Source organism: Myodes glareolus, chromosome 9, assembly GCF_982192425.1.
Source record: "Myodes glareolus chromosome 9, mMyoGla1.1, whole genome shotgun sequence".
In the NCBI taxonomy this organism is placed as follows: Eukaryota; Metazoa; Chordata; class Mammalia; order Rodentia; family Cricetidae; genus Myodes; species Myodes glareolus.
In genome coordinates, this window is record NC_142034.1 from 42683965 (window position 1) to 42698795 (window position 14831).

The 14831-nt window shown below is 41.6% G+C and overlaps 1 protein-coding gene across 1 annotated transcript in view; it reads left to right on the top strand.

Moving 5' to 3' along the window:
* Positions 1-14831, top strand: part of Myo1d (myosin ID) — a 307929-nt gene that overhangs the window by 222332 nt on the left and 70766 nt on the right. Inside the window, exon 21 of the mRNA XM_085695516.2 lies at positions 2787-2941. Within this exon, the coding sequence (XP_085551642.1) occupies positions 2787-2941 (155 nt within the window). The remainder of the gene's footprint in view (positions 1-2786; positions 2942-14831) is intronic.

Consider the following 14831-nt stretch of genomic DNA (forward strand, 5'->3'; position numbering starts at 1 on the left):
ACTTTCCACGAACTCTTCAGAATCAGCTATTTGATATTTAACCAAAACATTTTGTCTGGGATTGTATTACGTACGGAGATCAATTTGTAGAAAATTAGCATCTAAATAGTATCAAATTTTCCAGTCTCTAAATGTAATTTTATCCTTTGTTTAGGGTCTTTTTCTTTCATCTGTATTGTAATTTGATTTTATCAGCATTTAGTAGTTTTCAATATTATGTAGGTCCTACACACACACTTTGTTAGATTTCTAAGTATTTCTAAGTAAAATCTAAAGATTTTAATTTTTTAAATGTCTTTGTAAGATCAGGCATTTTGCTTGTTAGATTTTTTGTTTTGTTTTGTTTTGTTTTTGTTTCATTGTGTATCTTTCAAATATGTTATTGGGTTCAGTTTGCTAATGGTTTTATATCCAAGTTCATAGAGGTTATCAGTTTATTATTTTCTTATACTACCTTTATGATGATTGTTAAAATGAGTTGAATGTGTTCCCTTCTGATTTCTAGAAGAAATATGGAGAATTGATGGTATTTCTTTAGATGTGTGGTACAATTCACTGATGAAATAATCTGGGCCTGTAATTTCTCTTGACATAATTCTATTAAATTAAAGATATAATTTTTTCAATAGATACAGATCAGGCAGGCTATTTGGAAGAGGGGGAGGTTTAGTAGTTTGTACTTTCAAACAATTGTTTGGTTTAAGTTGTTGAGTATGCTGTTAAACCTAAAGTTGTTCAAATAATCCCTTTTTATATGTGATGTCTTTGTGCTCTGTGGTGATAGCCCCTGAATTCCTACTCCTGGTAATAATGCCTTCTTTTTATGTAAGTTTATTCATTCTTTCATTTATTTATTTTATATCCCATTTGCAGTTTTCCCTCCCTCTTCTTCTCCCAGTTCCTCTACCCTCCACTCCCCCCTCTGTTCCCAACTGTCCCCCCAAGACACTCCTCCTCCTCTTCTGTTTAGGAAAGAGTAGGTCTCCCATGAGTATCAACAAAGCATGGCATATCAAGTTGCAGTCAGACTAATCACCCCCCCCCATATATTAAAGCTGGGCAGTATGAGGAATAGGGTCCCAAAAGCCAGTAAAAGTCAGAGGCAGCCCTTATTCCCCCTGTTAGGAGTCCCACAGAGGACCAAGCTACACAACTGTCACATATATTCAGAGGGTTTAGGTCAGTCCTATGCAGGCTCTCTGGTTTTCAGTTCAGTCTCTGTGAGCCTTGAGAGTAACCCTTGAGCCCAGGTTAGTTGATTCTGTGAGTTTTCTTGTGTCCTTGACCCCTCTGGCTCCTGCAATCCTTTCTCCCCATCTTCTGCGGGATTCCCTGAACTCTTCCTAGTGTTTGGTTGTAGGTCTGCATCTGTTTCCATCAGTTGCTGGATGAAGCTTTTCTGATGACAATTGGGCTAGGCACCAATCTGGTCACAGAAGATGGCTTGTTAGGGCTATACAGCCATTGTTGCTAGGAGTCTTATCTGGGGTCATCCTTGTAGATTTCTGTGGGAGATTCCCTTGCTCCAGGTTTTTACCTGACCCCAAGATTCCCCTTCTTTCCAGTAGTCTCAGTATTCTCCCTCTCTGTTACCCTCTTCAACCTGATCCCTTAAATTCTCATCCTCACCCACCCCCAATTCACCCAGGAGATCTCCTCTGTTTCCCCTTTCCATGTAGATTCATACATCTCCCCCTTGGGCTCTCCTTGTTACCTAGCCTCTCTGAGTCTGGATTGTAGCATGGTTATCCTTTACTTTACAGTTAATATCCACTTATGAATAAGTACATGCCTTGTTTATCTTTCTTGGTCTGGGTTACCTCACTCAGGATGATTTTTTTCTAGTTCCATCATTTGCCTTCAAATTTCTCAGTGTCCTTATTTTTAACAAATGAGTAATATTCCATTGTGTAAATGCACCACATTTTCTTTATCCATTCCTCAACTGAGGCTGTTTTTAGGTTCTGGCTATTACAAATAAAACTGTTGTGAACATAGTTGAGCAAATGTTCTTGTGGTAAGCTTGAGCATCCTTTGAGTATATGCCCAAGAATGGTAATGCTGGGTCTTGAGGAAGATTGATTCCCAATATTCTGAGAAACCACTACACTGACTTCCAAAGTACCTATACAAGTTTGCACTCCCACCAGCAGTGGAGGAGTGTTCCCTTTGTTCTACATTCTCTCCAGCAGAATTATCATTTGTGTTTTTGATCTTAGCCTTTCTGACAGGTGTAAGATGAAATCCCAGAGTTGTTTTGATTTGCATTCCCCAATGGTTAAGGATATTGAACATCTCCTTAAGTGTTTCTCGGCCATTTGAGATTCTTCTTTTGAAAATTCTGTTTAGATCTGCACCCATTTTTTAATTGGATTATTTGGTTTGTTGATATCTAGTTTCTTGAGTTTTTTAATATATTTTGGAAATCAGCCATTTTCCCATTCTGAAGTCTGCCATGTTGTCCTATTGACAGTGTCCTTTGCCTTATGGAAGCTTCTCAGATTATTTTTATAAATAGGTAACTGTCAAGAGAAACAGAATATAGTTCTGTTGCATATGTGTGCTAAAAGCTTGTTGATCTTAGTCATTTTCTGAAAAAAATCATCTTTTTGGTTTTTTGATTTCCACTCATGTTCATTTCTTACCTTTATCATTTTTTTAAATCCACTTACTTATTCCATGGAACTTGGTAAAGGCAGAAGCCATCACCATCATTGTTATCACCTGATCTAATTCGGTCCTCTGAGAAATATCTTAATAGTTTTCTGCATGTTATCTCCTTGCAGTTGACTGGGCTGAGTGTCTCCAATGGAAAAGACCAGCTTGTAGTGTTCCATACAAAAGACAACAAAGACCTCATTGTCTGCCTCTTCAGCAAACAGCCAACCCACGAGAGTCGAATTGGAGAACTTGTTGGAGTCCTGGCGAATCATTTCAAGAGGTAAAATTTTATTTTTGTAACTAAAAGGCGAGTTTTGAATACATAAAATATTTAATCACACTTCTCACGGAGCTTGTTTTGTTCCAGTGTGAATATATTATTATTTTCCTTCACAAGGACAAATTAAAACATCCATTTCATAGATGGTGAAATTAGTACCAACCTTAGCTTCAAGTTTGGAAATGATCCTATACTTTTCCAGGATCTGGTTTTGCAACAATGGGAGATTCCCCCTTGGTTATTTCATTGCTGCCAATCTAAATCTAATGTAATTCAGTCCAAACAATGGAAGAAGTTACTTTATATTCCTACTGCCACTGCTTTGCATTTATTCCAAACCTAATCAGTTAGTGTGTCTGTCATAACTGTAAATAAATTAGAAAACAGATTTAAGATAGCATGTAGGTCCATAAAGGTTGAAGAAATTCCCAGGACAGGCAGAAATTGTTACAGAAACAATTATGGCAGAAAACAGCATATTCTGAGAAAATCGCTATAAAACAGGATGGTATCTTGGCAAAGGGGATGGGGGGAGTGTTGGAACAATAATATGAGAAATATAAGTTGAAAACATGAGTCAGCTGTTAAGAGTACTTGCTACTTTCCCAGAGGACTCAGGTTCAGTTCCTAGCACCCACAGAGGCTCACATCCATCTGTAACTCCAGTTCTAGGGATTTAATGCCTTCTTCTGGCCTCTGTGGGCACTGCACACATATGGTGTACAGACATATATGCAGGCAAAATACCCATACACATACACATAAAAATAATAAATTTTTTATAAGAAATATGGACCACAAATTCCCCTGGGGTGATGGGGGACTAGTCAGTAAATAATCCTAGGCAGGGAAGTAGGTTTGTCAGGTTATTTGTTGAGATGTCGGAGGAGTGGCCATGGAGTCCTTGGACGGTGCTGTCTCCTAACTCATGTGCTTACTGTGATGTGCTGTCTGCCCCTCACCCCATCTTGGTGTGAGAACAAGATCACACAACAAAAATGAGTGGCAAATGGTACAGGTGTCAGTTTCTTTTCTTCCTGAAAGACATTCCCACGTTCTCAGACATGCTCAGAGCTCCTTGCTAGTGTCCCACCTGTGCCCACAAGTTCTACTATCTTTATTTTTGCTGGTAAATGTATACAGTGTAATGTAAGCAGTCTTTATTTGTTTGGACAAGATCTCTGTGTAGACCAGGCTGACTTCAAACTCACAGAGATCTACCTGCTACGCCTCCTAAGTATACTAGTCCTTGTTATTAAACCTTGTATTCTAAGAGAAAATGGATTTTTAAATATTTTGCATTTAAATATTTATATATCTTATTAGTTATGCTTAGTGGTCATCTCATAGAAAAAAACGGAATTTAGAGATTTGATAAAAATTATCATTAAATATGTGGGGTTTTGTGATGGTTCATCCATATTGTCTGCTTGACTGGACTGAGAGATGCCTAATACCTCAATAAAGCACACTGCTGGATGTCTGTGAGAACATTCCCAGAGACAGTTAACATGTGGGGCAGTAGTTGAGAAGGAAGAACCTGGCTCTGAGTGTGGCTAGCACCATCCAGCAGGCTGGGGGCCCAAATGAACTCCCTGCATCTGCCAAAGAACTGTAAAGCTAGGAAACATACCAAAGAGGTTAGAATGGAAGGTTATGATGGAAGCATAAATGTCCCTAACTCACACAAGCAGGCTTGTTTTCCTGTCAATATTTAGTCATGGCAAAGCATGAACAATAGAAGAAGTCAGAACTCATTGTTTTTACTTGAAGACTTGTACTAATGAGTACAGTTGGTTTTGCCTGAGGAACTGAAGTGTTCTTGTCTCTGTCTGTGTTCTTGTTTAGTAAATTCTAACTCGAATTAAATGTCTTCTCCCCATAACCGGGCTGTCTGTGAGTCTCTTCTAGCAGGCAGATGCATTCCTGTGTGTGTGCCTCCTAATGAAACCTAAGAGAGAATTTGTGATTTCTTCAAAATTCCTAGATGTAAGGAGAAGAAAGCTGACAAACTTGTAGGGCTTTTTTCCAGTTTATTCTTTGTTTTTCTGTCTTATGAGCTTGAAGATCGATTAATAATAAAGTATTACTCTATCTTTCCTAAAATCAGAAGAAATTTCAACTTAGAGTTATGATCAACACCCTTATTTGATGAAGAAATATTATTTTTTCTGGCCATTGTCCTGTCTTTTGAATGGTTGAGATCATCACAGTTCACAGTGTGTTGCACACGCATAGTGGTGTGGCATGTAATCTTATTTGTACCTGCATTAATGATGGAAATCAGAGGGCAGAGGGATTGGGTTCTTGACAACTCTTTATTTTCTAGATTTTCCCTAAAGCATAGTCTGAGAAACTCTATTCAGAGGAAAAGCAGCTCAAAACTGCACAACATATAAGTCCATAGACCAGTGAGGCTGTAGCCTTAGAATGTAAGAAGGCAACTCCATTTGAAAGCTTGCTCTACCTATATTCACCAGATTGATGGAGGAAAGAGTTGTACCTTCCCAACAGACAACAAAAGTACTATTTCATAAAAGGCAGTACTCACCACAAATGAATAATATCCAAAGTGAGTAAGTGCAGGAATGTGCAAAGGGGAAAAACAAAAAGCAAATTGAACCAAGCAGTGGTTACGCACACCTTTAATCCCAGCACTCAGGAGGCAGAAGCAGGCAGATCTCTGTGAGTTCGAGGCCAACCTGGTCTAAAAGAAAAAAGAAAAGAAAAGAAAAGAAAAGAAAAGAAAAGAAAAATCAGATTGATAGCTGCAGATCAAAGCCAGGTGAACAGAAGTGATCACATGGCCATCACACAGCAGGGCTATGGCCTAAGGCAGTTCCTTGTCACACTGACCCCAATGACAAAGAACATTGACAAGTTTAGGGAAGAATGACCTGAGCAGAAGACACAGCAAAGGCTGATGTGAGGCCCTAACCCAAACTGAAACTACAACACAACCTATCTGAATAATTCTTTCCTCAAGAGCTACACTTCAGCAATTAGCTTCCCCATGAAAAACAAGTAATTGAAGGAAACAGCAAGAGAACTGTGCAAAGAAAATAAGCAAAGGCAAGTGGGAAATACAGGCACAGCTTTATACGTATGGAAAAAGTCGAAACACTGGGTGTGACAGTACATTGCTGTCATCTTAGCATTCAAAACACAGACAGGAGGATCAAGGGTGAGAGCCAGGCATAGTGTCACAAACCTTTAATCCCAGAACTCAGGAGGCAGAGGCAGGCAGACTGCTGTGATTTCAGTGCTAACCTGATGAACATAGCAAGTTCTTGACCAGCCAGAGTGTCAGGGACTAGGACTAGACCTCTACATCCCTACGTGAAACCACAACCAAAAATAAATATAATACATGGGAAAAAAATTTCAAGACCTGGGACATCAGGCAAGGACAGGCAGTGCTGCTGAGAGCTGTAAACAAGGTGAGTCCTGCTACTGAGCAGAGCCACTAGGCCATAGCGCACAGAGAACTGACCTAGAACACGGTGTGCTCCCTGAGGCTGTGTGTAACCTGAGAAGTCTAGGCCACCAAATCTGAAGATCAAAGTGCCAGAGAGAAGAGGCATACTGAGACCCCTAGAGATCTCATAAGACCCCCAAGCACTCCCAAATAGCTAAGTGGATGTGAGGAGGGAAACTCCACAGCTAGGGAATGGGAAGCAGGTGTGTGCCAGGGACAACAAAGGTCTCTCAAGGCAAACTGGGCACCCCATCATGCACAGGCATTTGTATGAGGATTCAGGAAGATTTTGCCTCAGGAGGAGAAATAATAATTGGCCCTAGGATTAGTGCCTTTATAACAAATATTGTCCAGTAGATCTAAGTCCATCTGCTTCCAAAGAACATATCATGGGGCAAATCTCATGAGGTTTATTTTGTTTTTTTGTTTTGTTTTGTTTTCTGTCTTTGTTTTTGTTTTGTTTGGGGGGGGGTTTAAACAGGGTTTTTCTGTCCTTAGCTGTCCCGAAACTCTCTCTGTAGACCAGGCTGGCTCGAACTCATAGAGATTAGCCTGCCCCTGCCTCCCCAGTGCTGAGATTAAAGACTTGTGACACTATGCCCTGCATAAGTATATATAAGAACACAAAAAATTTTCACAACCAGTAAGGTAGAATTCACGATGTCTGACATCCAATCAAAGATTGTCAGGCATTCAAACAGCAAGAATACACAACCCATTATTTCAGACATTTATGAGTTAACTTGAGGCAGAAGACATAAAGACAAGAGCTAAGGCAATTCAGTAAATTGGTCTTCATCACCATCTTCTTGGGTAAGCTGAAGCCAGACAGTTCCTGGCACTTTCTTCCATGAGAGTCTTTAAACTAACCCCACCTCAGTATAGATAAACCTTTCTTCTCACCTTTCGCATTGCTCATTCTACCTGTACCTGTAATTCCTTCCTCACCAAGCATCTGAAGACTGTGAGTGAAGGGGGGCTGGGTCATGGACTCACACCTGCTAAGTATGTGCTCTCCCTTGCCCGGAAGACAGTCTTTAATAAAGTGTTTTCTAAAAGGTAACGCTCAGGGCTGGAGCGATGGCTCAGAGGTTAGGAGCGCTGCCTGCTCTTCCAGAGGTCCTGAGTTCAATTCCCAGCAACCACATGGTGGCTCACAACCATCTGTAATGAGGTCTGGTGCCCTCTTCTGGTCTGGTGGCATACATGCAGACAGAACACTGTATACATAATAAATAAATAAATAAATCTTTAAAAAAATAAATAAATAAAAGGTAACGCTCAGATTATTCAGGGCTAAGGGTATAGTTCAGGACCTCAGATTCGATTCCCAGAATACACATGTGCACAAAAAGATTAACAGATAACCAGTATGGCTCAAAGATAAACCATTAGGACAGACACCACCCAGAAACACCTGGCAGAACCATGTCAGCTAGTCCCGGCTATCATGATCTCTAGGTGAGAGAGCTCACCTAGATCGTCAAAGACCTAAAGGCATGTGTGTTTGGGATATGCCAGTGAAGTTACCAGGTTTGCCTCCTGCAGTACTTCTCAGTGCTTTTGTTTTCACATGGAACCAGGGGACTACAAGAGCTCCCTCTATGGGCACGAAGCCATTGCTAATGTAGGGAGCAAGGCAATGTGCCAAATGATGTATGTGGCCAGCCACCATTTATGTAAACACAGATACCTCCTTATAGAGACAAACTCCACATCTTGTTATAATCCGCACTGGAAGCTGGACGTGGTGCCTCAGGCCTGTTATCCCAGAATGTGGGGCACCCCTTCTCCTCCTAAATATGTGTGCAACACCTCTTGTTGCAGTGTTTGTACTTAAGTGCTGAGTGCATGCTGATGCACCTTGCCTTTTTTCCTCCTAAACCAACATATACAGCTACAGGTATAGGTAGACACATGCACACATAACCATATCCAGAAAACTAAGCAGGAAATAGGCAACTCCGCCTGGAGAAGGAGCACCTCAGCCCTAGGTGTTTTTAGGACTTACAGACACTCTGAATTCCTTCATATGGCCTTTTCCTGATTAGAAAAGTGGAACAAAAGAACTCTCCAAGCTAATGATTTGCCTTGTGGCATTTCTGTATCCTGATCCTCCTGGGGCACCTGAAGGCTGTGCTTTTCGAGGCTGTGGAGGCAAGGTTAGCCGCACCAGTCTGTTCACAGGCCTTAGGAAGGGTGGACTCGCCTCTTGGTTGGCATTTCACTCAGCAGTGACTACCTGCTGGTAGTGAGGGTTCTGCTCATCAGTAAACAGATGGCGTCATGTTGGCCTTTCTAACACAGGAGTCACCAAAAGCTGCAATATTAAGCTGTCAAAGGACCCATCTGCCCTAAGCAGCTGTCCAGGCATTTGCCTGTCTGGGTGCTGGAAACCTCAGTTTAGCCCCAGTCTCAGGCATGGAAAATTCCTTTTTCCTGTCCTGTGTCTACAGTGAAAGCAGAAGTCGGGGCCATCTGCTACCTTTTTCTCATAAGCAGTGTGAAGCAGTGTAATATCTGCTTTAATAAAGGGGCACTGTTGCTAAATTTATCTGGACATTTGACCTGCTTCTCAGATGGAGTTCTCTTTTTTCTTTCCCCTTGAACTCTCTATCAAAACTGTAAGCATAGCCAGCAGTAGTGGCACACGCCTTTAATCCCAGCACTCAGGAGGCAAAGGCAGGTGGGTCTCTGTGAGTTTGAGGCCAACCTGGTCTACAGAGCGAGTTCCAGTACAGTCAGGGCTACACACAGAAACCCGTCTTGAGAAAACAAACAAAGCAAAACAAAACAAAAAACCATAAGCAGACTGTCACTTTTCAGTGACAGACAGATAAGTGGCCAGGCGAAAATTCGCCTTATAACCATGGTAAGGAAACAAAGAAGGAAGTCACATCCCCGAGGTCTCAGCTACTGACCCTCACTCCCTCTACCACCCCATCCTTGCGCAGCCCCTCCTGCTGTGCCCTATGCTTCTCCTCTCCATTGGAAATATTTTCATGACCCTTGATAGACATTTTTTAAAGTGCTTCCCCCAAATACCTGGTTGCTTAGCAATATAATTTATATTCCAACTAAAATCCTACAAGTAAAATAAACACAGTTGAAAATAACCAGATTGCCAACCATAGAGGATCTATTTTTTGCTTGTTTGTTGTTTTTCAAGACAGGATCTCACTATGTAGTTCTAACTGTCCTGGAACTCACTCTGTAGAGCAGGCTGGCCTCGAACTCACAGAGATCCGCCTGCTTCTGCCTCAAAGTGCTGGGATTCAAGGCATGCCCACTATGCCCATCTTTTTGTTCATTAACTTTGATCTGTCTCAGTGGAGTATGTGATTACTTCCTTCCACCTCCAGGCTCTTGCCATGTAGCCGAGATTGACCTCCAATTCAGTCTTCCTCCTCAAATGTTAGAATTACAACAATGTGTCATCATGCTCACCTTGGGCTATTAAAAAATTATAATTGTTGAAGTAATCCAGGTTAAAAGTGAGTGATCATGATTCACCTTCCTTTGCTTCCAGTGGAGATGTATATCCATGGAAACAGGGAAGGAGTGAAACTTTCCACAGTGTAGAAATTGAAAATACTGCTTAAATATTGGCCCAGTGACAGAGACGGCCTTCCCTTCTCCTCCTGTGTTATCCCATATGCCTTCCCTGGTTGCCCTATAGGGAGCAGCCCTTTCCTAGTCCTACAATCTTCTCCCCTGCCTTGCTTAAGTTCTCCTCCCAGATACACACTTGCATCTGCCTCTGACCTGACACACCTTGCCTGTGTGTTGAATGCACTCTGACTGACATATGAATCCATGGACGCTCAGAGACTCTGTTTCTACTCTTAACAGTGGTCCCCATGTTCTAAGCAGAGCCTGGCATGTGGAAGGTTCTCTGCTAATACTAGTTGAGTACTGGTAAGTAGGTAACTGCCACAGATGAGGGCCAGCTGGCAGTAGGATGCCTCTGGCCCTTCCTCACAGACCTGTGTACCTTGCCTACCAGAAGATGGTAACCCAGTCTTCTTCTTATGTGAAAGACAGGAAGAATCCTTTCACAATGCCCTTCCCTTTATGAATACCGCTTCCCTTGTACTGTTCATAATATAGCTCTAAGCAATGCACTGTATCCGGGGACTGAGTGATTAGGTATTTTAGATATACAGTCAGCAACTAAAAAGTTTATGAGCTGGAAGAGCCATGGGTGTGCGATATGCTGAGGGTTACAGCTTCTTGTTCACTTTTCTTTAACAACTAAACAACTAGAAATTCCAGACTCTCCTTGTCAGTGAGTTGACGAGGAAGCAGGATGTAGAGATTCCTGCTCAGATCAGCAGTTTCTTAATAAGTAAAAGACTTTGAAACCACAACTGGCGGCTGTGCACATAAACCAGCTCCCCAGCTTAAAAGCTAAGCCGGGGATTCTAACTACAAACAGGTGGACTGGAAGAAAGAACCCGGGAGGCTCCATGTGACCCCTTTCATGTGAGGACCCCAGGGCTGAACCATGTCTTCTTAGTTGGGAGCCTTTAAGGACAGATACTAACAGCAGGAGAGATGCAAACAAGAGCTAAAAGAAAAGCCTACTTCTGAAAAGAATTATAACACGAAATTTATATTATAGAAACTGTCTGCTTCAAGAAAATATAGGACATATGGAGGTGAATGAAAGAAAACACTGGATGGTAAACAGCTAAAGGTGTTCAGGTGTTCAAGTCAAGCCAAAGATTTTAAAGACATTAAGTCGTCGTTAAAGTATGTGAAAATAGCAGTTGACGTCGCAGAAAATAGATCTGGAAAATAATGATAACGCAGTTTACAGGAAGAGAACAATGATTTAAGGCTTTGTTTTGTTTAATGAGGGATGCACACGTGGGTTGCAGGTGCCAGAGGAGGCCAGAGGCATCAGATGCTCTGGATCTGGCATTACAGGCAACTCTGAGCCACCTGATGGGAGTGTTGGGAACAGAGCTTGAGTCCCCTTCAAAAGCAGAAAGCGCTTTTAACCACTGTGGCGTCTCTCCAGCCCCAAGAACAATGATTTAGAAAATGTCAGAGTCGAGAACAAAAGCCCACATTCAAATGACAGGTGTGCTTGAAAAGGACACAGCTGAGCAAAAGTGATTCTGGGTTTTCCCATATTTAACTGTATGTTTTTAATTTTGACATCTCTGAAATTTTGATGGTTCTTAAAATTGACATATTGCCATAGCTACAACGGGCAATATTTTAGCAACAAAAGGAAAAAGATGCATCTTATAGGGAGGATCTTAAATTCTGTAAAACATGGTCATTTAAAACTTCAAAATTTCTGTACTGCAAGTATTTTACATGGACTAAAATAGTGACTGGCTTTGCTTTGAATTTAAGTTTAACACTCTGTGTGTGTGTGTGTGTGTGTGTGTGTGTGTGTGTGTGTTTGTGTGTGTGTGTGTACAACCTAGGATGAGGAGAGATTCTCTTACAAAGAATAAAAATATAGGATTGCCATACCACAAGGACATGCGCTCAACTATGTTCATAGCAGCTTTGTTTGTCATAGCCAGAACCTGGAAACAACCTAAATGCCCCTCGACCGAAGAATGGATAAGGAAAATGTGGTACATTTACACAATGGAGAAAAAAATAATAACATCTTGAATTTTGAAAAAAATGGATGGAGCTAGAAAACATTATTTTGAGTGAAGTAACCCAGACACAGAAAGACAATTATCACATGTACTCACTCATAGGTGGTTTTTAAACATAAAGCAAGAAAACTAACCTACAAACCACAATCCCAGAGAACTTAGACAACAATGCGGACACTAAGAGAGACTTACATAGATCTAATCTACATGGGAAGTAGAAAAAGACAAGATCTCCTGAGTAAATTGGTAGCATGGGAATCTTGGGGGAGAGTTGAAGGGGAGAGGGGAGAGGCAGGGAGGTGAGCAGAGAAAAATGTAGAGCTCAATAAAAATCAATAAAAAAAATATAGGATTGCTTTCACAGCAGTAAGTATCCCAATTCCCTGAAACAATATCTTCAGTCTTTTGAGAGAGAAAAATTAGGGCTCAAAATTATATGTCCAACTGAGTTGTCATTTGTGTTTAACAGTCAAATACCTCATGAAGTATGTCCCCTTCTGGCACTCCTTGGCAGAGGGATAGCCATGATGAGGAATTTAAGGCCTGTCATAATCTCCATCTTTTAGCTTCTGTTTCTCATTTCACTCTCCCAAGTAGCTCCTTCCATATGACTAGAAATGTCTGCAAATAATTCTCAGGGGAAAATAGGTCATAATCTCAGAGATATTGTCCAAGAATCGCAGGGAGATGTTCCCACTAGCCCAGTGACTGTAGCCAGAGAAATGAGATTGTCATAGCGTGGGTGGGACACCTACCCAATGGCAGTCACTTTGACCAGTGAAGTGGGTGTTCTCAGAATATCATAGTCTCCAATGCAGGAGTGGGGGGACGATCAGTTTTAGGGGGAGGATGAGGTTGCATCTAGATAGGATTCTTGGATGTGATGTATGTGAAGCTGGTCCTTCCTACAGAAAGCAGAAATAATGGCCTGGGAAGAAGACCCACTGGATAAAGTGTCTGCTGTGCAAACAGGAGACCCTGACTTCTCACCCCCTCAGAGCCAGGCACTGACGTGTGCTGGAGGGTAGAGACGGGCAGATCCCCATGACTTGCTGGCCAGCGAGTCTAGCCCAAATAGGCAACTCTAGGTTCATTGAGAAGTCCTGTCTCAGAAAACGAAACAGAAGAAAAACCTCTATCCTCCAAATGTGCACATACATGCATACACACACATTACCACACAGACACATACAGAATAAAATTGATCCTAGCCAGGAAAGACAAAATGGGATAGCATTTTTTAAATTTATGAATACATTGAAGCTATAAGAAAGTCCATCAAGATAAACATGGTTAAGTAGATGGTGGTATTTCCGTGTAGTTAAATAAGCATGAACCCATTATGAGAAAGTAATGACAAGCTTCCTCTGTGTGTCAAGGGACTCCCTAACTTCCTCTGCATTGGCCCTGCCTGAGGGTACTTGCTCAAAAGGCAAGTTGTGGCCCCATCCCAGACTGCTAAAGCATCTCCTCCAGGAATCCGAGTTTACACACAACAAAATGTGTGCAATGCGGTCTTCTTAGCTGACAGGAAGGTATCTAGCTGAACAATCAAATTTTAATATGGCCAATTTGCTGAAGCCATTGTGACAAAATAGATTTGGTGGGGGTGGGAGGTTTGTTTTTTTGTTATTATTGTTGTCTTATTTTGTTAGTTAGGTTTTGGGTTTTTTTGGGGGGGGTTGGTTAGAGGGGTTTTTGTTTTGTTTGAAGACAGGGTCTCTCTGTGTCATCCTGACTGTCCTGGAACTTGTTATGTAGACCTAGCTGAGATCACAGAGATCCTCCTGCCTCTGCCTTTCGAGTGCTGGGATTAAAGGAGTAGTGCCACCATGCCCAGCTAGAAGTTTTTTTTTTTTAATGAAACCGCTAAATCCTCAAGTTTTAAGTTATTTCCAAGTAATATGCAAAATAAATGTCCCCTTATCTCCTGTAAAGAGAGGCCAGGATAGCGGAAGGTTTGGAGGGAGCAGGGTAATGGAAATTAGAAAGGCTACTAGGCAGAGGGATCACACAAACCAGGCTTTGTCCGTGACATCTGCTTGTCCCATAAGGAGGTATCAGTCATCCTAAATAATGGCTTTTAGTTGCTCTAAGAAGTTCGCAGTGGGGCCCCACCTGCCTCTTCCCAGATAGGAAACCCCATGTGCCAATAGCAGGCTTCCACATAATAAACTCCAGCTATTTATACATATGTTCAGAGCCATCTGTGGTAACAAGAGCACAGAGAATTTTAAAGGTTTTCTGTGTGACTAAGCCAGGGCCCAAATCAAACAGTTGTGATTGCCGTCTCCTGTGAGCACTGAGCCAGATCTACTTTTCCCATGTGCACTGTGCCTGTGGAGCCTGAGCCACCACCTTCTGGAACAGAGCTCCCTCTAGGGTGCAGGGTACACGGGCTTCCTCCTTTGTACCTGCCTTTATGTTGGAGGCTTTCTAAGGGCATTTTCGTGCAGATCAAAGCTATTTATTTGCTTTGTGACGTGTCCCTCATTGCCTTTCATGTTAAAAGAATAAATCCCAAAGTACATCTTTTCAGCTTCTCCACAGGTAGATAATGTACATTTAGAATAGTCATATTAGTTTTTAAAAGGACACAGCACTGAACTTTACAATGTAGGTCAAAATGGAGATACTGAGGTATTCCCAAATTCACTGGATAATTAGTGGATGATACCCTGGTTTGTGCTATCTGTTTGATTTTTTTTCTGACGTGAATGTCAGCTATAACTCTAATAGGATTTTTTAAAGCTTTCTTAACATGTTTATTTCGGGTCCTGTA